Raw genomic sequence first — 26,645 nt, 5'->3', positions numbered from 1 at the left:
CAGTAGAAATCTTACCGTTGGGAATGATATCACTGAAGTTTTCATAGACTGTGGGCTTTCCATAGTGGATGGAAGAGTAACAGCAAGAAGTTAAGATTGAGAGTCCCAGGGTAAACTAGAGACAAAAGGTAGGGGCAGGGTTAAAAAGAACCCCAGGCTGGACAATATAGCAAGACCCTATCTCTACAAAAATAATTTTAAAAATTAGCTGGATATGGTGGCATGCACCTGTAGTCCCAAGTATTTGGGAGGCTGAGGTGGGAGGATTACTTGAGCCCAGGAGGTTCAGGCTACAGTGAGCCATGATCATGCCACTGCACTTCAGCCTGGGCAACAGAGCAAGACCCTATCTCAAAACAAAACAAAAAAGAAAAGAAAGAAAAGAAAATTAAGCAAATCTCTGTGTTCTTAATAGAATGGTATCCCGAAATATATTAGTGAAAAGGAGTGATGATCAGAACCTAGTATATAGTAAGCCACCATTTATATAAACAGGTGGGTAGCAGATAGATGCTTATAAAAGAATAGAATGTGCTTGGAAGGATATGCTAGAAAGTAGTAGTAGCGGTTGCCTCAGGGGAACAGTATATGGGCAGGGGGTAGGGTTGTGGAAAAGGGGCTTCATTTTCATTGTATGTCCTTTTGTACTTTTTCAATTATTTTTGCATGTGTTACCTATTTATTTATTTATTTATTTATTTATTTATTTATTTATTTTTGAGACAGAGTCTTGCTCTGTTGCCCAGGCTGGAGCATGGTGGCGTGATCTCAGCTCACTGCAACCTCTGCCTCACAGGTTCAAGTGATTCTCCTGCCTCAGCTTCCCGAGTAGCTGGGACTACAGGTGCCCACCAGCATGCCCAGCTAATTTTTGTATTTTTAGTAGAGACGGGTTTCACCATGTTGGCCAGGCTGGTCTCAAACTCCTGATCTCAAGTGATCCACCCGCCTTGGCCTCCCAAAGTACTGGGATTACAAGCGTGAGCCACCACGCCTGGACCACCAGCATACTCTTAACCAGCCTCTGTTTTTCAGTCTTACCCCTTGTAATCCCAGCTACTTGGGAGGTTGAGGCAGGATAATCACTTGAACCCAGGAGGCGGAAGTTGCAGTAAGCCAAGATCATGCCACTGCACTCCAGCCTAGGTGACAGAGTGACTCTGTCTCAAAAAAAAAAAAGGATCTGATACCTATTTTTCATGTTAGACATACACCAGCTCCAGATAGAGACAATTCAGGATAGAGGTGTGAATAAACTTTAAGGAAATTTTTAAACTGTTAATTTATAGGAAATGAGAAGGATGGATTTCAGGATTAAGGCACATGGAAACTCACTAGCCAGAACACTTGTGCCAATTTGAATGCCATCCCCTAATCCTGTGTTGGAAGTAGAGAAAGGCAGGGAATGAACTGTTCTGGAACATCTACCATGGCCAGGCACTGAGGTGGGCATTTTAAGTTTACTGTGCCACATTGAACACTCACAGTGAATCACAGTAAGGCTGTCTTAGTCCATTTTCTGTTGCTATAACAATACCACAGACTAAATAATTTATTAAGAAGTCTATTCAGCTCATGGTTCTGGAGCCAGGGAAGTCCCAGAGCATGGCTCTGGCATCTGGTGAGGGTCATCCCATGGTTGAAGGGTGAAGGCAGAAGAGAGCACGCAAGACAGAGAGGAAATCAGGCCAAACTTGTCTTTATAGCAAACGCAGTCTCCAAATGACTAGCCCAATCCCAAGATAACAGCATGAATTCATTCATGAGGACAGTACCGTCATGACCCAACCACCTCTTAAAGGCTCTGCCTAGTAACAGTGTTGCAATAGCGTTACATTAGAACATGAATTTTAGCAGGGGCAGTCAGACCATAGCAGACATGAGAATATAGTTCCCGTTTTACAGGTCAGGAATCTGATTCAGGTCACAGAGATTCTAAGTGGGAAAGTCAGGACTCAAATGTAGGTCTGTCCCTACTGTCTCTACTACTCACAGTGTATTATTAGTACACCAAAGATGTTTCGGCCTTTTCATGGACAAAGACACTCAAGAGTCAAGGCCCTTCAGTGCTGTTCTTAAAAACAAAGTCTTTCTTCTTCGTTTTGTATACAGATCCCCAAATCTGAGCCCACTTACTATTTCTACTATGTGGTTCAAAGAGCTGCTCCATATATTGAATGAAGAAAAAAATCCATTTATTGGGGAAAATGTCATCTCCAGTGTTTGTTAATCTTGCCATGTGTCTATTGTTCAGCTGGTTATTTCAAGTCCACAGATACAGTTTTTAATATGTGAGTGTAATTTTCCTTCTCCAAAATACTAAATCTGATTTTCATAACTGATTATTTTTTTCCCCAAATTTCTACACTTAAGAGTGTAGAATAATAGAATACCATCTCCCCACCCCTTCTGTCCCATCTTATTTTCAACTAACTAGGATAGGATCTTGGTGTTTGTTTTCATTTTATTTTATTTGAAGCCAGAGCATGGAGTTTTTATCTATTTTGTCTACACATAGCCTTGGCCTCCATCATGTGGTCAAGGATTTCATTTTCTCACATTAGTTGCTTATTTTCTTGCCATCAATGATTGTACATCGTTTCTTACCATTTGCCATAGCTGCTTAAGCCCCATCCTATACCATAGAAAATACCCATGTTCTCCTTCCTGACACCCAGACCTAAGGGAGAGAAAATCTCAATTTATATTCTGTTCTTTACCTTTCTAGGCAAAATCCATGTTTGGTGACCAGAGCTGTATATATTGATATTCTCTTCCTGTTGACTTGCTGCCTCAACAAATCTGTAAAGGACAACCAGCCAGGTATGATTCATAGTTATACTATATTTTGGAATTGTTACACATCTTTGAAATGTAGATGGGGTTTTGAGTGGCTCTGCCACACACTGCTCCACCTTCTACTTTTGTAAGACTAACCACACATCAAAATTAAACTGTGTTATATAGTTCCCTCATGGAAGTTTCTTGTTTATTTGGAAGTTTGCCGTTTATTTTCTAGTTGGTCATTCAGGGAAGAGTGAACTCTACTCAGATACCCTCTGTGCTTCTACAACCCTGGCTTTTTTCTATTTTACGTATTTTCTTTGAAATGTCATTATTTTGAATAGCTGCGAGTTCATTCTGTTCCATTCTGTGGAGATAACTGAGCTGGGCTCATTTGATGCTGGGTATTTGAGACTCTCTTCTCAAATCGACCCCTACACCAATGCACTTATGAGTTACTGCCTCAGGGTCTGACTTTCCACATATTTCTTGGTCATGTATGTTTCTGGGGATGGACCCCAGATCCACATACAGTTGTTCTATTTTAATCATGATTTGCAAAGTGGTTTTTCTTTTTTAAGGGAAAACGGCAACTCTAAATAAAATTTTTTTGATGTGTTTATATAAGAGGCTGCAGGAAGTGCTATACATGAATTCCAGGCCACGGACTGAAACTGATTTTCATCAACACAAACTGGAATGCAGGGTAATGAGCCTGCAACTGGTTAAAATCAGCCTCTTCTAATTGATTAGGCCTGTCTAAAGGAGGCTACAATTACAAAGTCAGATTCTGAGTGCAAGCAGACCAGACCTTTCCTCTGTTACATTTAGTCTGTCAATGATTTGTTGTCTTCAGTAAATACATTCAGGCTGTCAATGTCCAGCTCTGTTCATATGGAACCCTGTTCCCAAATTCAAACCAATTTAAAATACTTTGCAGGAGGGAGGTGGGGGAGGTGGGAGCATGCAAAACCGTCTCATCCGGATCAATGTATATTAGCCCACAAAACCCCTGTGACCATGCAGAGGTAATAAGAACATGCTAGACTCTCATCAACTCCACATCCCTGGATAGGGGTATCTGTTAGTATCCTCTTTGTGGTGTAAAATCATATGGTTTTATAGCTATAAAGGAATCCCAGTTTATGCCTCTTATCCCAGCATAATTATTAATAGTGCCCCCTTTTACTCTTGAAAGTGATCAGGTTTGCATAATAAATTACTAGTCGCCCTGGCTGTAAGGGTCCCCAGAGTTGCATCTACTTTAGCTAACCCTTGATTTAACTGGAGTGCAAAGTTTGTAAAGAGACTATGAATTCAGTGTTACCAAGTAAATTGCTTTAGATTTCCACCATTTCTGTATTTCAGTTCCAAATTCCGTATAGCTTTATAATACCTCCCTGCCATGTATCTAAAGGGCTTTGGCCATAACAGATTTATTCATTGCTTACAAATCTACTCACTGGGATTCTGACAGTTTATGGTTGACTGTAATCATTAGTTTATTTGAACTGAGTTTTTCTTGGCTCATTTAGTGTCATTATTCTTTGTCTAGAATGGTTAATCCTTGTATGTTGTAAAATACCTTCTTTCTTCCCCAACTACCCATCCTTTACTGATGAGCTGAGTTCCTTGAAGATGACTTTAACTTTTTTGAACCATCCATTTCTCCAAGCTGTTAACATTATTTAGAGTTTATACCCTAATTAAACAGATCACAGCTTGTTTTCACAAGCTGTGTTTAATAACAGTATTTCACTTGCGTCTATATATTACTCTTAAAGATGTTACTCTGCAGAGTAAGATGTAAGGCCAGGATGTTTTTATTCTAGTATGACAGCCATAGCTCTAAATCTTTTGTCCTGCACTACCCAGTACTACAGCCACTAGCCACATGTGGATCTTGAGCCCTGAAGATGTGGTTGGTCCAAAATGAGATGTTGTGTTAGTGTAAAATACATACTAGATTTCAAAGACTTAGTGTGAGTTAAAAATAAAATTTCTCAATAATTTTGTATTATGTATGTGTTGGAATGATAATGCTTTTGACATATTGGATTAAATTTAAAATGTATTATCAAAATTAATTTTACCTGTTTCTTTTACTTTTTAAAATGCGGCAACTAAGGTCAGATGTGGTGCTCAAGCCTATAATTCCAGCACTTTGGGAGGTTGAGGCAGGAGGATTGCTTGAGGCCAGAAGTTTGAGACTAGCCTGGCAGCGTAGTGAGGCCTGATCTCTAAAAAAAAAAAATTTTTAATTAGCCACATGTGGTAGCATTCATCTGTAGGCCTAGGTACTTGGGAGGTTGAGGCTGGAGGATCACTTCAACCCAGGAGTTCAAAGCTGCAGTGAACTATGATCATGCCATTGCATTCCAGCCTAGGCAACAGAGCGATACCCTGTCTCAACAAAAAAAAAAAAAAAGAAGAAGAAGAAGAAGGAAAAATAAAATGTGGCAACTAGAATGGGAAAAATAACAAAGAAAAAATAAAACTGTCATTGAAATACATGTATTTAACTTTGTCAAATGGAGAGATAGGAAGAATTGTAAATGACATCATAAGAACTCAAAAGGTACATTAAGTAACATTATTAATGATGGAAAATGTGGCCATTTACATTTTAAATTACGTATATATGACTCATTTTTATCAGACAGCACAAATTATATTCAGTCCTCAGGGAATTGCCCTCATAAAATCACTGTATATGTGTGTATTTATGTATATGTATGAATGTGCATGTTCATATAATATATCCACACAAACAGTGGGAGCGTATTTTCTTTCTTTGAGGATGGAATAGATTTTTGGAAATAACCAAATACCAAATAAAATGGCAATTGAGATGGAAAGCACCGTTTGGGATAAAAATAAACTGTGTTTAATGTAGTGAAATGTATTCTTGTGTGTTTTATAAATTGTTCCCCAAAACAGGTTGAGCAATAGATAAATATATCACCAAATAAGTCGATCACTTATTTGGATGTGTAGATTTCAATATGCTTTCAAAATAATGTGATGATATAGTTTTAGCATATAAGCTCCTTGAAAGAATGGACCATGTCTTAGATTATTTGTCATCTAAGCACATAGTAGGCCCTCATTAAATAAATTTATTAACTGTTTGATTGAAATTCAGTTTTCCTCAGTTTTTAAAATAGTAACAGGTGTTATGAAAATATAGATTTTATTTAAACTCATGTATCAAATAGATGTGAATTCATTTTCTGAATTCAAGCAAGATGTTTATGTGTGTATGTAAATATATATCTGCCTCCATTATTAGCTCACAAAGCCCACAGTAGGAAGTATACCACATAGACTGAAGCCAAACCTCTGGGTTTGAATCCTAGATCTGCCATTTACTGAGTTTGTGACCTTAGGCAAGTTATTTAGCTGCTTTGAGACATGTTGTTTCCATTGTAAAAGGGGACAGTAAGGTCTATATCTTAGAGTGGTTGTCAGCTTATACATGTAAAGCTCTATGTGAAGAATGTGCTTTGCATGGCACAGAATAAATGCTCAGTAAATATTAACTTACTAATATGATCGTCTTTTTGTTTTTTTTTTGTTTTTATTTTTTGAGATGGAGTTTTACTCCTGTTGCCCAGGCTGGAGTGCAACGGCACAATCTCGGCCCACCGCAACCTCCGCCTCCCGGGTTCAAGCAATTCTCCTGTCTCAGCCTCCCAAGTAGCTGGGATTATAGGCATGCACCACCACGCCCAGCTAATTTTGTATTTTTAGTGGAGATGGGGTTTGTCCTTGTTGGTCAGGCTGGCCTCGAACTCCCAACCTCAGGTGATCCACCCTCCTCGGCCTCCCAAAGTGCTGGGATTACAGGTGTGAGCCACCACGCCCGGCCTATTGTCATTATTATTCACTGGAAGCTATGCATCTAATCCAGTCTCCTATAGCCAGGCAGCATTGTATTCACCTCCTCACCTTCACTGTTCTCATATTTTTAAACATCTTCAGGAAAGAAGAAATGCCTGCTTTCCTAGGAAAGCACTGGGAAATACCTGACTTAGAATGTCAGGGGTCCACTCAATTAGGGTTGCCCCTGTCCCTCTGATCCAGAAAAAGATCATTTTTTTTTCTTTTTTATTTATTTTTTCATTCATCAGACCTGCTAGCCTCAGGGATACATTGCACACTTATATCTGGAGATAGAGATGAATATGCCTTGGGCTTATAAGTAGGTGCAATGAAGGATTTTTCAGATGCTATATTAAAGGAAGTATGTATGGGACACATTTGAGGCACTAAAGAAAGTTAGATCATTTCTACTTGAGAGGACAGGAAAGACTTCCTTGAAGAGGAGGAGATGGTTGAACAGAGTTTTGACAGTGGGTAGAGATTCACCAGGATGGGAGGTGGGTATTACAGACAGAGGTAGGAGCATGGCCAAAGCTGTAAGGGTACAAATCAGCACAGCCTTCAAAGCACTAGGGACATGGCGACTGGAGGGTTGGGTTCAAGGCCAGGCAGGTGTGACTGGCGAGGCTGGGGAGGCAGAAACTCAGTCATGGAAGGCCTCATTCATAGGCCAAAGTCCAAGGAGCCTGAATTTGACCCTGTAGACAAAGGAGTTCATTGGACAATATAAGACAGAGAGTAGGACTGTGTGGTTTTTAAGACAATGTGACATTTCTTTCTCTGCCCTCATCCTTACCAGATTTTTAGGACCCTTATGGAACCAAGTTCCTAGTGTCACTCCAAAATAATGTAACTGGCTGGATGCAATGTCTCACACCTGTAATCTCAGCACTTTGGGAGGCCAAAGCAGGAGGATTGCTTGACGCCAGGAGTTCAAGATAAGCCTGAGCAACATAGCAAGACTCCATCTCTACAGAATTTTTTTTTTAATTAGCTGGACATGGTATTATGTGCCTGTAGAATCCCAGCTACTCAGGATGCTGAGGTAGGAGGATCCCTTCAACCCAAGAGTTCAAGGCTGCATTGAGCTGTGATCACACCATTGCTCTCCAACCTGGGTGACAAAGCAAGATCCTGTCTCTAAAAAAAAAAGAATGTAACTAGAAATTCATTCGCTTTGCCTTTGCCCAGCCATTTTGATAATCAGTATTAGAGGTTTGCGAGGTAGGGAGTAGGGAATGGAGGACCAGGACCAGACTAGAATTAAAGGCAGAGCTATGGTAAAAGTAATTATTTTAGAATGGTGGGATTACAGGGGAGATTCCTTCTCTTATTTTCCATTTTACTAATTTTATGAAACATAATTCTGTTTCATTCATATGTGTGTATATACATATGTTTAAATTAAATATATTTAAATGTGAATCTTGAAAGGGATTGATTATTCCAAAGGAAATGTAGTAATAACAATTTCAGGGAAACTTTTTTGGATGGAGGAGCATCTGCTCATCCCCTCTCCAATCCTATTCTGTAAATGACCTTGGAAGGCTTTTCCTACCTCTAACGTATCTTAGAACCACATTGAAGGGCTAGGGGCATAAACAAGGAGAAAAACAGTGAAGGAGAAAGGCAGAGAAGGTGATTAGAAAAGCTTAAGATAATGGTGTGTTTTGTGTAATTCAAACTTTAATCTTAGTGCTTCCCAATCATTTGAGGTTTCCTCAGCCATTAACTAGGTTTTAAAATTTTCAAATCTGAGGGTTTTGTTTTGAGTTTTAAACCCACAAGGACTTTCTGTCCCCTGTATTCTTTTTCCTCTTCTGAATCCAGCTGTCATCATTAGTATATATCAGTTTCCTGCTGGAATGGAAAGAAAATTATAGTGTCCAGTTGTAGTTGAGGGAACAAGGAAGAAAAAGCCGAACTGCCACAAGGACTCAGAGGGCCGGGTTTCAGGCTGGGCAACGACATGGAGACAAGAGCTTTAATTCTTATTTTAAACCCATCTTAAATTATTTGCTCTCAGGTTGGAAATTTTCCATTGAAATTTCTGTTTACAGAAATACCATCTAAGACTTGACTAAATATTTACCCCTTTTACTCTGAGATGGACTTTCTGTTTCTCTTATGCCCACACCCCTTGAAATTGTGTCTGTCACAACTGTTGAATTGAACATTTTCTTTTACCAAGTATTTAAATAAATACCTACCTGCACTTTCAGACTTTCATTTTAATCTCTCTTGGTGGGTTTATGAGTGGGTGTTTCCTTTCCTAGTCTCCATTCTATAAATATTATGCAACTTGGTTCTTTTATAATTACGTGTATGTATAGTATATTGAAATATGACTCGTGAGGATTAATTAATCCTAAAGAAATGACATTAGCAATCATAGATAGAAATGTTTTAGGTTGATAAGGATTTTTCCATCCATACCCTTCATGTAAGTGACCTCAGAAGGTAGTTTTCCTACCCCTGAAATATGGATAGAATGCCCATTATACTCTCATTTTTAGGAAACATTGTTTTTAATCTCATCCTCCTTGTAGGGGGTTATAATAATAATGGCCAACATTTATTGAGCATCTGTCTCTATGCCAACCACTGCCAAGCATTTTATGTACATTAATGAAGAAAGTACTAATGTTCCTTCATCATAGACACACAGAAACTGAGGCATAGCAAGACGTGCCCAGTGTTCCATGTGTGCTAAGGTGGCGGATCCTGAGCTCTCCAGCTGCCTGCACTGTGGCCCCGCAGCACAACCAGGGCCACAGTCAGGAAACACCAGTCACTCACTTAGGGAAGGGAGTCTGAGAACCCTCTTTGTGGACTCAACTTCCCAGGCTTCTGTCCCTGCTGCAGAACCCTGAGGCCTCAGAGAGGGATCCCCTTTTCAGGAGCTTCCGCATCACAGGCTTTTATGGGTCCTTTCTTGCTTGTGTTTCTGTTTCCCATCCTGAGGGTGTGTGAAATGATACGAGAGCCTACCCAGTACTGGAGCGTGGTATTAGAAAGAGCACGCTTGACTGCTCCCAGGCAGCCACCTGCCCTTTTTCCCTTGGAAAGTGGACCTATGGCCACTGCACAAAACACTTCCTAATACCAGGCTGCTGGTGACTACATTTTGTGGTTTGTTAGTTGGAATTTATAGCTCAGATCTCATCATTCTGCCAAGTGCAATAAACTTTTGTTTTAACTGGAATATAACTTTTATTGTTATTATTTTTCTTTTAAATGTCTTAAAAGTGACCAACTTGTGCAAGTGGAGTCAGAAACCCTAAATAGCCTAAATGCCAAGTCAGTGTGCTCTGTAGATCAGTGTACGATTAGAAGACAGGCTGTCATTTATTACTGCTTGTGTTTCTATAATGGAAGTTAGGTAACATAAGCCCCCCTGCAGGCCAGCTTAGATGTTGATGATGCTTAAATGGTAAAATCTGTGAGAAATGTTCAGCAATGCCCTGTATTTGTACTCCCTAAAACATGAATAATACATGTGTGACATAAATAAATAGGTCAGTGATTTTTATGACATATTAATTTCCTTTACCTAAGTTCCTGGGAAATATAGCTGAACAATTACAGAGAATGAAAACAAACTGGCATCTTAAAAACACCTGCTTTGATTATTTGGTCTAATTAGGTTAAATTTAACTATTTCCATTTGAACAAATTGAAAACAATTCTTATCTGTTCCTCGGTCATGCACTTTATCAGTGTTGGATGCAGATGTGTTTAATATGACATAGTTGGCGCTATTCTCTCAGCTCTGGGTGGGAAATAAAAAGGAATTGAGAACATATTTTGAGAGTCTTCTGGGGACTTTGTATTTCTGGGCCTATAGCTATGAAATTTTAAGGAGAAAAAAAAAAAAAAAAGGCTTTGTTGTCAATAAATTAGTTGGTTTTCTCCAAAACACTGCAACTGTCATCTGATCTGCTGCTTGTGCCAAAATTATCTTTCCCAGGGAACAGTGAGCTTCTAAAATAAGCAGATGATTCCTAACTGTCTTTCAGAAGTCAGAATAATATAGGGTGTGTTATTAGATTGCTAGGTTAACGTGGTATTTACTCTGTTAATTCCAAACCTCGTGCTGGGTACAGAGACCCACAATTCTTCAGAAATTTAGTTTAGAGATCATAGCAATTTAAGTGACTTACCCAAGATTACACAGCTGGTTAGTGAAAGGGTTGAGCTTTCCTGACTCCCTATTCACTGTCCATTTCTGTGACCAAAGTTAAAGCCCTCATATAATGTGAGAGTTGTATCTGTGGCAGAACCGTGTCATGAAACCTTCTACCCACATTTTCATCCCAAGAGTGAAATACTGTTCTAGTCAACAACTAGGGTCTCAGAACATCTGTGATTTCTTAATTTTTATTTCATTTTTGTTTGGTTTTTTGCAGCTTTGTCACCCAAGGTTGGAGCGCAGTGGCACAGTCATGGCTTACTGCTGCCTCAACCTCGTGGGCCCAAGTGATCCTCCTGCCTCAGCCTTCTGAGTAGCTAGGACCACAAGGCGCATGCCACCATGCCCACCTAGTGGTTTGTTTTTGTTTTTGTTTTTGATTTTTGATTTTGTAGAGAGAGATCTCCCTTTGTTGCCTAGGCTGGTCTCAAACTCCTGGGCTTAAGCACCCCTCCCGCCTTGGCCTCCCAAAATGCTGGGATTACAGGCATGAGCCACCATGTCCAGCCACATCTGTGGTTTCAATATTCTCTGTTCCTGCCTTTCCCAACTCTAGCCGCTCATCACAGATAATCTGAAAGTAGTTGCCCATGTCAGTTAAATTTTTATGCAAGTAGTTTTTGAAAGCTTACTTAAGATATTTCATGTAAACGGAATCATACCTTTGTGGCCTTTCATGTGTAGATTCTTTCACTTAACATGTTTTCAAGGTTCATCCATGTTGTTCATTGTATTCTTTTTTATGGCTGAATAATATTCCAGTATAAGATATCACATTTTGTTTATCCATTCATCAGTTTGATGACATTTGGGTTGTTTTCACTTTGGAGTTGTTATAAATAATGCTGCTATGAGTGTTCATGGGCAAGTTTTTGCTGGGACCTGTGTTTTCAATTCTCTTGGGTACTTACCTAGAAGTGGAATGTCTGGGCCATATGCCGACTCTAAGTTTAACTTTTTGAAGAATTGCTAAATTGTTTCCAAAGAGCCTGCAACCATCTTACATTTTTACCAGCAGTGTATGAAGTTTCCAGTTTCTCCATATCCTTACCAACTCTTATTGTCCATCTGTTTTATTAATAGCCATCCTAGTGCTGGGATCTCTTTGTGCTTTTGATTTGCATTTCTCTGATGACTAATGAGCTTGAGCATCTTTTCTAATGCTAGTTGGCCATTTGTGTATCTTCAAAGAAAGGTCTGTTCAGATCCTTTGCGCATTTTTAAGTGAGTTATTTGTCTTTTTTTTTTTTTTTTTGAAACAGAATTTCACTCTTGTTGCCCAGGTTGGAGTGCAATGGCATGATCTCGGCTCACTGCAACCTCTGCCTCCTGGGTTCAAGCGATTCTTCTGCCTCAACCTCCCAAGTAGCTGGGATTACAGGCGTGCACCACCACTCCTGGCTAATTTTGTATTTTTAGTAGAGACAGGGTTTCACCATGTTGACCAGGCTGGTCTTGAACTCCCTACCTCAGGTGATCTGCCCGCCTCAGCTTCCCAAAGTGCTGGGATTACAGGCATGAGCCACCGCGCCCGGCCGAGTTATTTGTCTTTTTATTCTCGAGTTGTAAGGGTTCTTTTTATGTTCAAGATATTAATCCCTTATAAGATACACAGTTTGCAAATATTTTCTCCCTTCCTGTGGATTTTACTTTCTTGATAATGTCCTTTGATGGACAAAAGTTTTTAGTTTTGAAGTCCATTGTATCTATTTTTTCTTTTGTTGCTTGTGCGTTTGATTTCATGTCTAAAGTCATTGCTTAATCCAAAGTCACAAAGATTTACACCCATGTTTTCCTCTAGAAGTTTTATAGTTTTAGTTCATAAGTTTATGATCCATGTTGAGTTAATCTTTTTATCTGGTATGAGGTACAGATTCAACCTCATTCCTTTGGCATATGTGACTATTCATTTGTCCCAGCACTGTATTTCAAAAAGACTATCGTTTCTCCATTGAATTGTCTTGACACCCTTGTCAAAAAGTCAGTTGACCGTAAATTAGGGGTTTGTTTCTGGATTCTTAATTATATTCCATTGATCTATATATCTGTCCTTATGCCAGGAGCACACTGTCTTGATTACCATTACTTCATAGTAACTTGAAATCAGGATGTGTGAGTCCTCTTTCTTCATTTTTCAACATTGCTTTGCCTATTCTGAGTTCCTTGCATTTTCATATGAATTTTAGGATCAGCTTGTTTTGATTAAAAAAAAAAAAAAAAAAAAGGGAGGGAGGGAGGAAAGAAAAAGCCAGCTAGAATCTTGACAGGGATTAAATCTGTAGATGAATTTGAAGAGTACTGCCATCATAACAATATGATGTCTTTAAATCCACAAACACTGAATGTCTTTCCATTTATTTAGGTCTCTTTGATTTATTTCAGTGGGTGTTTTATAGTTTTCATGGCACATATATGTCATGCACATCTTTCATTAAATAATTTGTTCCTATTTTGATGCTGTTAGAATTATTTTCCTAATTTCATTTTTTGATTGTTCATTGTTACTGTATAGAAGTACAATTGATAATTTGTATGTTGATCTTTTATCCTGCAACATTACTGAACTTACTTATTAGCTCTAATAGGCTCTATTGTGGACTCCTTTGAATTTGTAGCTGTGCATCTGTGACTTACCTTTTCATTTTCTTAGCAGTATCTTTTGAAGAGCAGACATTTTTAATTTTGATAAGGTCAACTTTATCCATTTTTTTGTGTGTGTTTTATACTTTTTATGCCCTAGTTAAGAAGTCCTTGCCTATTCCAAGATCACAAAGATGTTCCCTCCTTTTTCTTCTAAAGTTTTGTAGTTCTGCATTTAACATTTAGATCTGTAATCTATCTCAAGTTAATTTTCATGTGTATCATGAGATATGGTTGGCAATCTTTTTTTATTTTTTTCTTATGGATATCCAGTTTTTCAGCATCATTTTTTGTTTGTTTGTTCGTTTCTAGAGACAGGATCTTGCACTGTCTCCCATGCTGGAGTGCAGTGGCACGATCATGGCTCAGTGCAGCCTCAAACTCCTGGGCTTAGGAAATCCTCCAACCCCAACCTCCTGAGTAAGTGGGACTACAGGCACATGCCACCATGCCCTAATTTTTAAATTTCTTGTAAAGACAAGGTCTTGCTGTGTTGCCCAGGTTGGTTTTGAACTCCAGGGTTCAAGCACTCCTCCTACCTTGGCCTCCCAAAGTTTGGGATTACAGACGTGAGCCACTGTGCCCAGCCCCCAACACCATTATTGCTTTAAATATATCCTCCATCTTTTCCCGTTTTTCCTTTCTTTCTGTGATTCCATTCAAATGTAAATTAAGTCACTTGAAGTTGTCCCATACATCGCTGATGCTCATTCTTTTTTTTTAAATCTGTTTTACTTTTGATAGCTTCAACTTTTGTGACTCTAAATTCACAAACTTTTTCTTTTGCAATGTATAACCTGCTACTATTTTCTTTTAAGAAAAATGATGTAGGGTCTCACTATGTTGCCCAAATGGTCTTGAACTCCTAGGCTTAAGCAGTCCTCCTCCCTTGGCCTCCCAAAGTGCTAGAATTACAGATGTGAGCCACCATCCCCAGCCTCTACTGTTATTTTCATCTAGTGAATTTTTTTTAATTTTAGATATTGTATTGTTCATCTCTAAAAGTTTCATTTGTGTCCTTTTTATATCTTCTATATCTCCCTTTATCATGTTCAGTCTTTCTCTAGATTCTTGACCATATGTAGCAGGCGTACATAACTGTTTCCATGTTCTTATTTCTAATTTCATTATTGCTGTCATTTTAGGATATTTTTAAATTAATTTTTTCCTGGTTATGGATTATACTTTCCCACTTCTTTGCATGCTTAAAATTTTTTATTAGATACCAGACAATGTTAATTTTATGTCGTTGGGTGTTGGATTTTTGTTTTATTCTTTAAAGTGTTGGACTTTGTTTTAGCACACAGTTGAGTTACTTAGGATTGGTTGGATTACAGATCTCCAGAGCTCTCTCACTATACAGATTTGTCCTCTCCGGTATTGTACCCCACAAATTCCAGCTGCCTGAGTCTTCCCAAACTCTGATCTCTCATCTTTTCAACTGAGCAAGACCTCTGGGCTCTGAGTTCCTCCTCTCTGTACTGGGGCTTAGAAATTCCCTCTTGGCAGTAAGCTTAGGCAATTGTAAAGCTTGCCTTATTGTTTTCTTCTTGTTGAGTCTTGCATTGCTCATATCCAATGATTAAAAACAATAATTTCATACATTTTGTTCAGTTTTCTAATTGTTTATAGTAGAAGGACAATTCCTGTAATGGTTAATCTTTCATAGGCAGAAGCAAAAATCACTTCTATCACCTTGTCTTGAAGCCTTTTGGTTCTTCAACTGTAAAGTGAGCATCATATACTCAGAGGATTGGGGTAAATGTCGTAAAAATTGTGAAAAGTCACATTACAAGAAAAAGCCAACATTGGGAGAACAGCAGCTTATCAAGAGATAAAACTGATAGCAAGAACAAAGAAATGAATGGCCATCATATCCAGGGTGGAAGCAGCTGGATCCTGACTCCCAGGTTCATTTCCATTGATTACCTGGCAGAATTAACCTAAGTCCTCTCTCCATATTGGGGCTGGACTTCACATTAAAATAGGAACACTCCTAGTACAACCAGATTTTGTTGGATTTTGCTAGCAGCTGTATACTACACCTTGCAACATCACTGATGATTTGGTCTACAATTCATTGGTGCCAGGAACCTCTTCAGTCTTAGATTCTACAGACCCTCAACCCCAGGGGCATTCCCAGAACTAAATTGTAGCACTAGCAAGGGACTGAGCTGGGTGATCCTAGTGTCTCTTATTACAGGTGAGGCAACAGAAGTAAGCCCATTATGTAAAGGAATCTTCCCAGTTAGCAATTGACTCCCAAGTTGGTTTTGCAGTATCCCATGGACTAAGTGTGGAAGAGAAGCCCCAGGTCCTTTCTGAGTTAGAGTTTAAATTAAACAGGGTCATGGTGGACAAATTTCTGATTCCCAATCCTGTTCTTAGGACCAATTCACCGAAAGAACCAGAAAGAGGCTGGGCGCAATGCCTCACACCTGTAGTACCAACACTTTGGGAGGCCAAGGCAGGTGAATTGCTTGAGCCCAGGAGTTCAAGACCAGCCTGGGCAACATGGCAAAACCCCATCTCTACAGAAAATACAAAAAATTAGCCAGGCATGGGGGCTTGTGCCTGTAGTCCCAGTTCCCTGGGACTGAGGCTGAGTTGGGAGAATCACCTCCCAGGCTCATTTCCATTGCTTCCTGAGCCCGGGAAAGCTGCAGTGAGCTGTAGTCATACCACTGCACTCCAGCCTGGTAACAAGATTAAGACCCTGTCTCAAAAAGAGAAAGATTGAGACAGAGAGACAGAGAGAGAGAGAAGGGAAGGAGGGACGGGAAAGGAAAGGAAAGGGGAAAGGAGAAAGGAGAAAGAAAAGAGGAAAGGAAACCAGAAGTAGTATATACTTAGAATTAACTATGTGTCTTTGAGTTGTCATGTGTTTATCCACAGTAGTTCTGGACTTCCTCTCTGTGTTGGGCAAAGGCTGAGATGGGATGGCGGGTGGAGGCAATAGTAAAAGCTGTGGGTCCCACCCAGGGCCTGGTGAGCTCATCTTTAGCCTACCCAAATCCTTTGAGCTCTTCTGGCTCTGCTGTCTCCCAAGCCAGAGAAGATGTGTTTTGATTTTATGGGCTACCAGGATAGTCTTCAGAGTATCGTCGGAAGCACATCCTCCTTCCTCAGCAGCCGATTGGGAATCCTACACTTGAAAAATACATGCCTTTGAGAATATGCTGGGACAAGGGAAAGTAGGGATGTTTTCCAAGGAGTGTGTGTGATGGGGGCCGCACCTGTGTAAGCAGAGATGATGGGGTTCAGAGAACCAGAAACAAACCTGGGCAAGAAATAAACAACCAGTACTAGTTCAGGGTGAGACAAAGTTAGTTTCCAAATCCCTCCACCAGGTCATTCAACATGTTTGTAACTGGAAGAGCCCCTGAGGTCAGGATTACAGTTTACTGGGCGGGTCAAGGATTAAATGGAAAAATGGAATTTCCCTTTGATAAGGAGAAGCCAAGATTTATTAAGTCATTTTATTTTGTTGTTGTTGTTCCTATGGTTTCCTTTTCTCTAAAAATATAATTTTTTTAACTGAGAAATTGCATAACAGGACATCGACATTAAGAGTGTACAAATTATTATGTGTGATTATTTTTAGAACCAGTTTATCCACCATTTCAGATAAAAACTTTTTTTTTTTTTTTTTTTTTTTTTTTGAGACGGAGTCTCGCTCTGTCACCCAGGCTGGAGTGCGGTGGCTGGATCTCTGCTCACTGCAAGCTCCGCCTCCCGGGTTTACGCCATTCTCCTGCCTCAGCCTCCCGAATAGCTGGGACTACAGGCGCCCGCCACCTCGCCCGGCTAGTTTTTTGTATTGTTTTAGTAGAGACGGGGTTTCACCGTGTTAGCCAGGATGGTCTCGATCTCCTGACCTCGTGATCCGCCCGTCTCGGCCTCCCAAAGTGCTGGGATTACGGGCTTGAGCCACCGCGCCCGGCCTGGATAAAAACTTTTGTTGGATCTGATTACAGAGCTCTGACCAACGCTACAATTCTTTGAAATAGAAAAAGCAGGCTGTCTCCCTATGCATTGAAAGTGAAGTCTGGGCCAGGCACAGTGGCTAATGCCTGTAATCCCAGCACTTTGGGAGGCTGAGGTGGGCAGATCACTTGAGGTCAGGAGTTTGAGACCAGCCTGGCCAACATGGCGAAACCCTGTCTCTACTAAAAATACAATAATTAGCCTGGCTTGATGGCTGGCGCCTGTAATCCCTACTACTCGGGAGGCTGAGGCAGGAGACTCACTTGAACCCGAAAGGCGGAGGTTGCAGTGAGCCAAGATTGTGCCACTGCACTCCATCCTGAGCAACAGAGTGAGACTCCATCTCAAAAAAAAAAAAAAAAAAAAAAAAATGAAGCCTGCTCTGTATTTTTTCATCTGCTACTTTTTAAAGGAGGTTGGAGATACTGGGAGAGAAAGGAGAAGATAGAGAAAACTTTAGAACAATTATGTCTGCAAAGGAGAAATTCGCTCGTTTGTTCATTCATTCATTCCTTTGAGGCAGAGGAAGCAACATGTGCAAGTTCAGACAGAATGAGGAATCTTCTTCTGAGACTTAGTGGCAGATGACCTTCCATGGTGGCACAACCAGTATCACTGCCATTTGCACAGTATCCTTATAAGTGACACTTTGTAGTGGTGAAACCATTTTTTTGTTGTTGGGTTGGTCTTTTCAGTCCTGAGCAGGATCTTTCTGCCTTCACGGATACTGACTGCTGCTTCTAAATAGAACAAGTTGTGTATGATTACTGGGACTTTGCCTCCCCCATAGCCGTCTTTGCTGGGACCAAGAAAATGTTGTCATTCTGGGCCTTACATTTTTTTCTTTCTTGCCCTTTTTATTTTGGCACAAGACAATCAGAAGGCCAGGAACTGTATAATGTGCAGGAGCTCTTTGGTTGAATACTAGATGAAGGGGTTGACTTATGATGAAGGGCCATGGTGTACAAAAACAAATACCATTAAACACTAGAATTACACACATTCAATGCATAGCAAGATGTTTGCACTATGGAAAGCATGGATGATCTCAGATGGTCTGAGGTGGAGGCCCTGAAAGTGCAGTCCCTGGCCGGGCGTGGTGGCTCAAGCCTGTAATCCCAGCACTTTGGGAGGCCGAGACGGGCGGATCACGAGGTCAGGAGATCGAGACCATCCTGGCTAACACGGTGAAACCCCGTCTCTATTAAAAAAATACAAAAAATTAGCCGGGCGTGGTGGCGGGCGCCTGTAGTCCCAGCTACTCCAGAGGCTGAGCCAGGAGAATGGCGTGAACCTGGGAGGCGGAGATTGCAGTGAGCTGAGATCGCGCCACTGCACTCCAGCCTGGGCGACGGAACGAGACTCCGTCTCAAAAAAAAAAAAAAGAAAGTGCAGTCCCTGCACCAGCAGCATCAGCATTATCTGGAAATTTAATTAGGAAATGTAACTTTTGGTTGACCCTGCCCCAGACTTACTGAATTAGAAACTCGGGGTGAGCAGCTAAAGTTTGAGAACCGCTGGTCTGAGGTAACAGTACAGCAACCCTACATGGGACATTGATCACTGATTGGAATGCCAGGGGAAACTGCCCTCTCTAATTATTATTCCTCCCCCACCCCTGGCCACACCTAAAGTTAAATTCACCTAAATTAAATGCTGTTATGGTGTAACTTCACTGTATCCATAATTATGTGGTAATATTATTTACTTTTTTTTTTCAGAATGCCCTTGTTTTTTTTTTTTTTTTTTTTTTTGAGACGGAGTCTCGCTCTGTCGCCCAGGCTGGAGTGCAGTGGCCAGATCTCAGCTCACTGCAAGCTCCGCCTCCCGGGTTCACGCCATTCTCCTGCCTCAGCCTCCCGAGTAGCTGGGACTACAGGCGCCCGCCACCTCGCCCGGCTAGTTTTTTGTATTTTTTTAGTAGAGACGGGGTTTCACCGTGTTAGCCAGGATGGTCTCGATCTCCTGACCTCATGATCCACCCGTCTCGGCCTCCCAAAGTGCTGGGATTACAAGCTTGAGCCACCGCGCCCGGCCCAGAATGCCCTTGTTAAAGCTATTTAGATTAACGTGCATCTTTGAAAAATTATATTGACTTTTTTAAAATTTAACAAACCTATATGAATAGCTCGGAAGAGCAAAGGTGAATGGCCCACAGGCCTTCCCTTTGGGATTATGCTTCTCCTCTAGGGAGGAGACAGACTGCCCTAAATAATAGAACAGAACATGCTAAGTATGATGCCATCTCTGCTCAAGGTCTGTGCTACTGTTAAATCCTCTTTCAGCAGCCTGTTGAAATTAGCACTCTCCCTTGGTTAGTTAGGGAGTGGCAGTTTTGATATCTAAAGTTAACTTTCACAGTGACTGTTAGGTTGCAGACATTACACTGGAATCTCCAACCTAACAAAGAACCAAAAACTACTAAGATAACACATGTGATATTACCAAAGGAATTGTGTGAGTGGGCCACCATACTCCTTCATGCAAGACACTCCTTAGTGCCATGAAGGACTCTGCAAAGTTCCTTCAGTTTGTTCCTGAGAACAGAGGTTCCTAATAGTTATGCCATCCAAACAGACTAGCCTCGAGAAGCTTTTATCAACTTCTTCAAAGCTGTAATTCACTAGTGCTGCTTCTTGGTGATTTCACCAGCCCATGGCACAAGGAAACTATAGCAAAATGATACTATAGCAAATTTGTCTTTTTTTTTTTTCCTTAGTTTTTAGTTTTTAGAGATGGGGTCACACTACGTTACCCAGGCTGAAGTGCAATGGCTAGTCACAGGTGTGCTGATAGCACATGGTAGCTTCAAACTCCTGGGCTCAAGCAGTCCTCCTCCCTCAGCCTCCCAGCTAGCTGGAACTACAGGTGCATGCCACGATGCCTGGCTACATCTTTTTCTTAAAAACAAATTTCTTTAAATTATCTTTTATGATGACACTATGATTTTTTCCCTTTTGGAGCATAAGAGACTTTGTTTCATGAAATGATAATAGTAGGTTTTTAACATCCTTTGCAAAATATAAGCTGGCAACTTACACCAGTCTGCCACATTGTGACATTTCTTTAGGAATTACTTCTCCAGGGAACCAGGACATGGCACAGTAGGAAGTATTGTCCTTCCATGTGAATCCAGCCATTCAGCCATTCCCTTGAAGGTCAGAAATATACTTGCTCCAAAGAGTGGGAATAAAAAGTTAATTCCAAAAATGAAATCAAATTGGATGCAAGAATCAGTCAAACATACTTGAGTGGCTGAGATGACTGCTCTGGTGGGAAAGTGCAAAGACTTTCCAAACAAGGAGGGCTGAAAAAAGCTCCAGCCAGGAAGAGTTAGAAAAAAATCACTCTAACTTAGGAAAAATATGATGGGGCCATTAAAACAGGAACTTCATTCTTTCACTCAAACATTTGGACTTTCCAACAAAGAAGAAACCCAAATCAATCAAAGTTGAGGTTGCAAGTAGAAAAGGTAAGATTTCAGATGGGTGTGGTGGCATACACCTGTAGTCCCAGCTCCTCAGGAGACAGATGTGGGAGGATCACTTGAGCCGAGGAGTTCGAGACCAGCTTGTAATAAACCATCTCTTTTCTTTTTTTTTTTTTTTTAATAAAAAGGCAAAGAAGGTTGAAAAATTACAGTCTGCTAAAGAAGAAGGCTGCTAAACTTCAGACTGGATCTAACTTCAGTTATTTGTGTCCTACAACGAAGGGCACTCATAGAAATGAAAATAAGTACCACATGTTCATCTAGACTCTTTATGGCAGGACACAAATGTTGTTGCACCAGGGAAAAGTCTTGGTTGTGAAAACCCTTTGATGAACTCTCCCTGCAGTGGGAAACAGACTTTACCACTGAAACAGTAGCCGTCGATCCCTGCTATACCTAAGTCACTTTAAAATTAGACTGCCAGATCTCACCCCAGAGATGTGGTCAAGTGTCCCCTGACATAAGTATTTTTCTAAAGCTCTCAGATGAATGTAGTGGCTTCCTGGGCTGAGAACCACTGTGTAAGAGAAAAGCAGCATTTCTTTGTTAGTTGCTGCAGTAGCTTGTGCTGAAGTATTGGACATTCCTGCCTCCAACCTTCTGTTCCACCTAGAGACCCTCTCACTCTGGGTACTGAGATGGAATAGGGGAATGTGGTTCCTGTGGTCCCCACCCAGTTGGAGCTCCATGAGAGCAAAACTGGGTCTAATTCACTTCTACATCTAGACCTAGAGCAGAACCTGCACAGAGCGAGCCAGTGTTTACATTGCTGAAGGTCTGGCCAGGTGGCCGGCCTGCCTGCCAGGAACATTTATAGTGCGGATTCATTCTTTTGAATTCTCGGTTATTTTCTCTCCTTTGGTGTTTTTATTTGAAAGAGAAATTGGGGCATGGTGAATTTTCTAGTTCTTCACTACTGTGAAGTCCTGCGCTGGAATCAGCCATGCTCTGCTTGGAACTCCAGCGCCCTACCCACCCATAAACCCTGCCAGCCCGCGTGAAAGTTGGCCCTAAGGAGTGTGGTTCTCAACTGGGGTGCAGAGCAGAATTACCTGCCAGTTCTTAAGATTACAGCTGTCTGCGCCCAATTTGAAACCAACTGAATCAGAATCTACAAGAGTGGGATTCAGGCATGTGTGGTTTTAATATCCTTAGTCATTACCTTCACTTGAGGGCAGTGGTGTTTCAAATACCTGGATCAGCAGCAGCAGCTTCACCTGTGAGCTTGTTGAAAATGCAAATCATCAGCCCCATCCCAGGACCTCCAGAATCAGAAACTCTGGGGTGAGGTCGAGGTAGCAGTTCGTGGTTTCACAAGCCCTTCAGGGCATCTCCTTGAGTCAGAGTTGCTGCACAAACAGAATATTTTTTCCAAGCAGCAGTTTGGAGAAAGTGCCTAAATGAATATCACTTGATAATTGTCTCCCTTTGGGCTCTAGATCTAGCCTCTCCTGCTGCTCCTCTGTTGACACATTAATTCAGCAAACTTATTTAAAGGTGTCTCTGTGCCTGTTCTCTCCTAACTCTCCCTGGCACGTTTGCCCTTTCCTCTCCTCTCCCAGTGAGGCACCTGTGCAACCTCAGGGCCCACCTTAAATTGTGTTCCCTCTTGAAAGCCCATTTTCCATTTCTTCCAGTAGAATATCAGTGCCATCACATTCATTTTGGTCTTTCGTATGGCTTTAGTATGTTTTCTCTTTACCTACCTTTTCCTTAGTGACCTTGAGCAAGTAACTTAACCTCTCTGTTTCCTCATCTGTAAAATGGGAATGATAATAATAATAATAGAGCCTACCTCATTAATGAGTTAATACTTGTCTAGGTGCTCCGAATAATATCAACAAGTATAAATTCTAAAAGTAATTTTTGGCCGGGCACAGTGGCTCACGCCTGTAATCCCAACACTTTGGGAGGCTGAGGCAGGAGAATTGCTTGAACCTGGGAGGCAGAGGCTGCAGTGAGCCGAGATGGTGCCACTGCACTCCAGCCTGAGTGACAGAGACTCTGTCTCAAAAAAATAAATAAAATAGAAGTAATTTTTATTCATAGCATTAAATCATGGGTATGTAATATGTTATAATTACGTAACAGTACATGACACGTAAATACTCAACAAATGTCAGCATTTTTTTTTTTTCTTGAGACAGAGTTTTGCTCTTGTTGTATAGGCTGTAGTACAGTGGCACAATCTCGGCTCACTGCTACCTCCGCCTCACAGGTTCAAGCAATTCTCCTGCCTCAGCCTCCCTAGTAGCTGGGATTACAGGCATGCACCACCATGCCTGGCTAATTGTTGTATTTTTAGTAGAGATGGGGTTTCGCCATGTTGGTCAGGCTAGTCTCAAGCTCCTGACCTTGGGTGATCTGCCCACCTTGGCCTCCCAAAGTGCTGGGATTATAGGCGTGAGCCACCGCGCCCGGCCCAAATTTCAGCTTTTATTAATAACAATTTTAGGACACTAAACATTTTGTGATTTTTATAGGTTTTTGTTGGTGGTGGTGTTTCTGAGACAGAGTCTGTTCTATTGCCCAGGCTGGAGTGCAGTGGCTGTATCTTGGCTCACTGCAAACTCCACCTTTTGGGTTCAAGCGATTCTCCTGCCTCAGCCTCCTGAGTAGCTGGGATTATAGGCGCCTGCCATCACGCCCAGCTAATTTTTGTATTTTTTTAGTAGAGACGGGGTTTTACCATGTTGGTCAGATTGGTCTCAAACTCCTGACCTCAGGTGTTCTGCCCGCCTCAGGCTCCCAAAGTGCTGGGATTACAGGCGTGAGGCACTGCGCCCAGCCGGATTTTTATAGTTATTATTGTGTACTTGTTCTTTGTCCTTCCATTGGTCTTAAAGCTCTTTGAAGCAGATCTTTTTCTTTCTTAGCTCTGCATCTCTGTATCTCCCAAGTACCTAATACAGTTAAGCATTCTTTACGCAAAATGCTTGGGACCCGACATGTTTCAGATTTCAGGTTTGAGTTTTTTTTTTTTTTTTTAATATTTGCATATATAATGAGATATCTTGGGGATGGAACCCAAATCTAAACACAAAATTCATTTATGTTTCATACATACCTTATACATATAACTGAAAGGTGATTTTATTTTTCCCTTGGGGACACTGAATAAACTGCATCTGTGTGTTGACTGCATTAGGTCAGATGCGGAATTTTCTACTTGTGGCACCATGTCAACATGTAAAAAGTTTCTGATCTTAGAGCATTTTAGATTTCAGATTTTCAGATTAGAGATGCTCAACCTGTATATGCTTAGGAAATACTTACAAAGTTAATACTGAAGTCACAGGCAGTGTAGGTCAAGAAGTCCCTAAGGATTGTCTCCGTTCATTCACCTCATCAGCGTGCTTGCTCCCCATCTCCTCCTTCTTTTGGGTAGTGCCTTCATTCCCTGGCTTCCTGGTGATATCATCCCTTCTTAAGGCCCCAGACCAGGCAAGTGGGTCTGGGTGTCCACCTCTCAAGTCCAGCAGACTACACTTACACTCAGCCTGGACTATATCCAGAACAACCCAGATAGTTCTTCCTGTTGTTAATTATAATTTTAAGAGCAGATTTCTGAGCCGTATTTCTGACTGTGCCAAACAAATGAAACTCCTTTTGAATATAATGTTGTCCTCTGTGTACTCTAGAGTGGGTAGGAAGGATAGGGAAATGGTACCTGGAGACAATAGTACTGTGCTCTTCTTATTATTAAATTATTATGAGATTCGGTTTTTAGACACTGAAACAGAGATGACACAGAGGTTGAAGATCCCAACTGCCCAGGGTTTCCCTCACTGCTTTATAAAGATGCCTGCCTGGCTGGGCTCAGTGGCTCACACCTGTAATCCCAGCACTTTGGGAGGCCAAGGTGGGTGGATTATTTGAGGTCAGGAGTTTGAGACCAGCCTGGGCAACATGGTTAAACCCTGTCTCTACTAAAAATACAAAAATTAGCCAGCCGGGTGTGGTGGCGCGTGCCTGTATTTCCAGCTACTCTGGAGGCTGAGGCAGGAGAATCACTTGAACCGGGGAGGCGAAGGTTGCAGTGAGCCAAGATTGTGCCACTGCGCTCCAGCCTGGGTGACAGAGGGAGATTCTGTCTCAAAAAAATTTAAAAATAAAAAGGTGCCTCCTTGTGAGCTGGGAATTCTGTAATGTCTGAGTTAAGAGTAGAGGTATGGCCAGTCATGGTGGCTCACACCTGTAGTCCCAACATTTTGGGAGGCTGAGGCGAACGGATCACAAGGTCAGGAGTTCGAGACCAGCCTGTCCAGCATGGCAAAACCCTGTCTCTACTAAAAATACAAAAATTAGCCAGGCATGGTAGCACGCGCCTGTAATCCCAGCTACTCAGGAGGCTGAGGCAGGAGAATCGCTTGAACCCTGGAGGTGGAGGCTGCAGTGAGCCGAGATTGCACCACTGTACTCCTGCCTGGACGACAGAGTGAGACTCTGTCTCAAAAAAAAAAAAAAGAGGTTTGTCTGCAACCCCAGATGATGGCCTCCCTCGGATCCCATCATATTGGAGCCCAAGTCCAGTCCCCGTTTTGCCCCTTGTGGCAGACTTTGAAACAATTTGATGTGTTACATAAATATTGTATATTTTTAAATCTCGAATTATTGCAAGTCTATGCAAATTTTCAATTTCAAATAAATTTTTCTGTTATCTTAATGTTTTACATTTGCATTATGTTTATGTTAGTTTTCTAGAAGTTGGCAGAGGTCTCTGAGTTATAATGAGATGATAAATATAAACAGTGTTTTATTAGCTGTAAATGCGTATCACTTAAATGCTGTCTGGTAAGCCAATCCAGGATAAACTTGTTAACATCTTGGGTACAGTTGTCAGGGTTTATCAGAGAATGCTGTGAATATAATATCTAAATTTTGGCAAGGCATTTGGTGAAGTCTGTCCTGAGTTCTTGTAGATAAAACTTCATGGACAGAATGGTACAATTAAGAGGATTCATAACTGAGGTATGACTCAAACCAAAGAGGGCTAGTTAATGAATTGGTGAGAGCCTCGAAGAGCATTTGAAGCAAGGGCCAGCAGGGAACCTGCTCACCGAAGGCCTCTGCCCTCCACCTTACCCACATAAATTTTAGTAATTATTTGATTGTGGGCATTTAGGCATTCCTGTGTATTTGTATGCGTTTTTGAGATAGGGTCTCACTTTGTTGCCCAGGCTGGAGTGCAGTGTCAGCATCATGGCTCACTGCATCCTCGACCTCCTGGGCTCAAGTGATCTCCCACCCAGCTGACTTTTTATTTTTTGTAGAAATAGATTCTCACAATGTTGTCCAGCCTGGTCTCAAACTCCTGGGCTCAAGCAATCCTCCCACCTTGGGCTCCCAAAACGTTGGGATTACAGGCATGAGCCACCAGGCCCAGCTGGTTTACCCAACTTCTATTAGATGATGAACATGTGTGAAGAACTGGGTGCTGGGAGGTACCCAAGACTCCTCCCCTAGTCCGCACCCTCATTCCCTAGTCCTGCCAGTTTTATCCCTTCCATAGTTTTTTTTTTCTTTCTTTTCTGCCTTTTTAAATGATCACCTTGGCTTCAGACCTTCAGTGTTTCTTAAACCCACCTTCTCCCGATTCCTTCTGAACTTTAGGCCCTCGTCATTTATTTCTCTCCTGGACTACGGTGCAGTAGTGTTGTAACTGGT

The 26,645-nt window shown here is 41.3% G+C and overlaps 1 protein-coding gene across 9 annotated transcripts in view; it reads left to right on the top strand.

Moving 5' to 3' along the window:
* The window catches only part of THADA (THADA armadillo repeat containing), a 351,338-nt gene that overhangs the window by 261,543 nt on the left and 63,150 nt on the right, over positions 1-26,645 (top strand). For all 9 annotated transcript variants that reach the window (XM_073022941.1, XM_038006864.2, XM_073022942.1 and 6 more), the window contains one exon: positions 2,729-2,823. In XM_073022941.1, the coding sequence (XP_072879042.1) occupies positions 2,729-2,823 (95 nt within the window). The remainder of the gene's footprint in view (positions 1-2,728; positions 2,824-26,645) is intronic.

The sequence above is a fragment of the Chlorocebus sabaeus genome, chromosome 14 (genome assembly GCF_047675955.1).
Source record: "Chlorocebus sabaeus isolate Y175 chromosome 14, mChlSab1.0.hap1, whole genome shotgun sequence".
Classification (NCBI taxonomy): Eukaryota; Metazoa; Chordata; class Mammalia; order Primates; family Cercopithecidae; genus Chlorocebus; species Chlorocebus sabaeus.
Note: the sequence above shows the minus strand (reverse complement) of the source record. Positions and strands in the feature narration are given on the sequence as shown.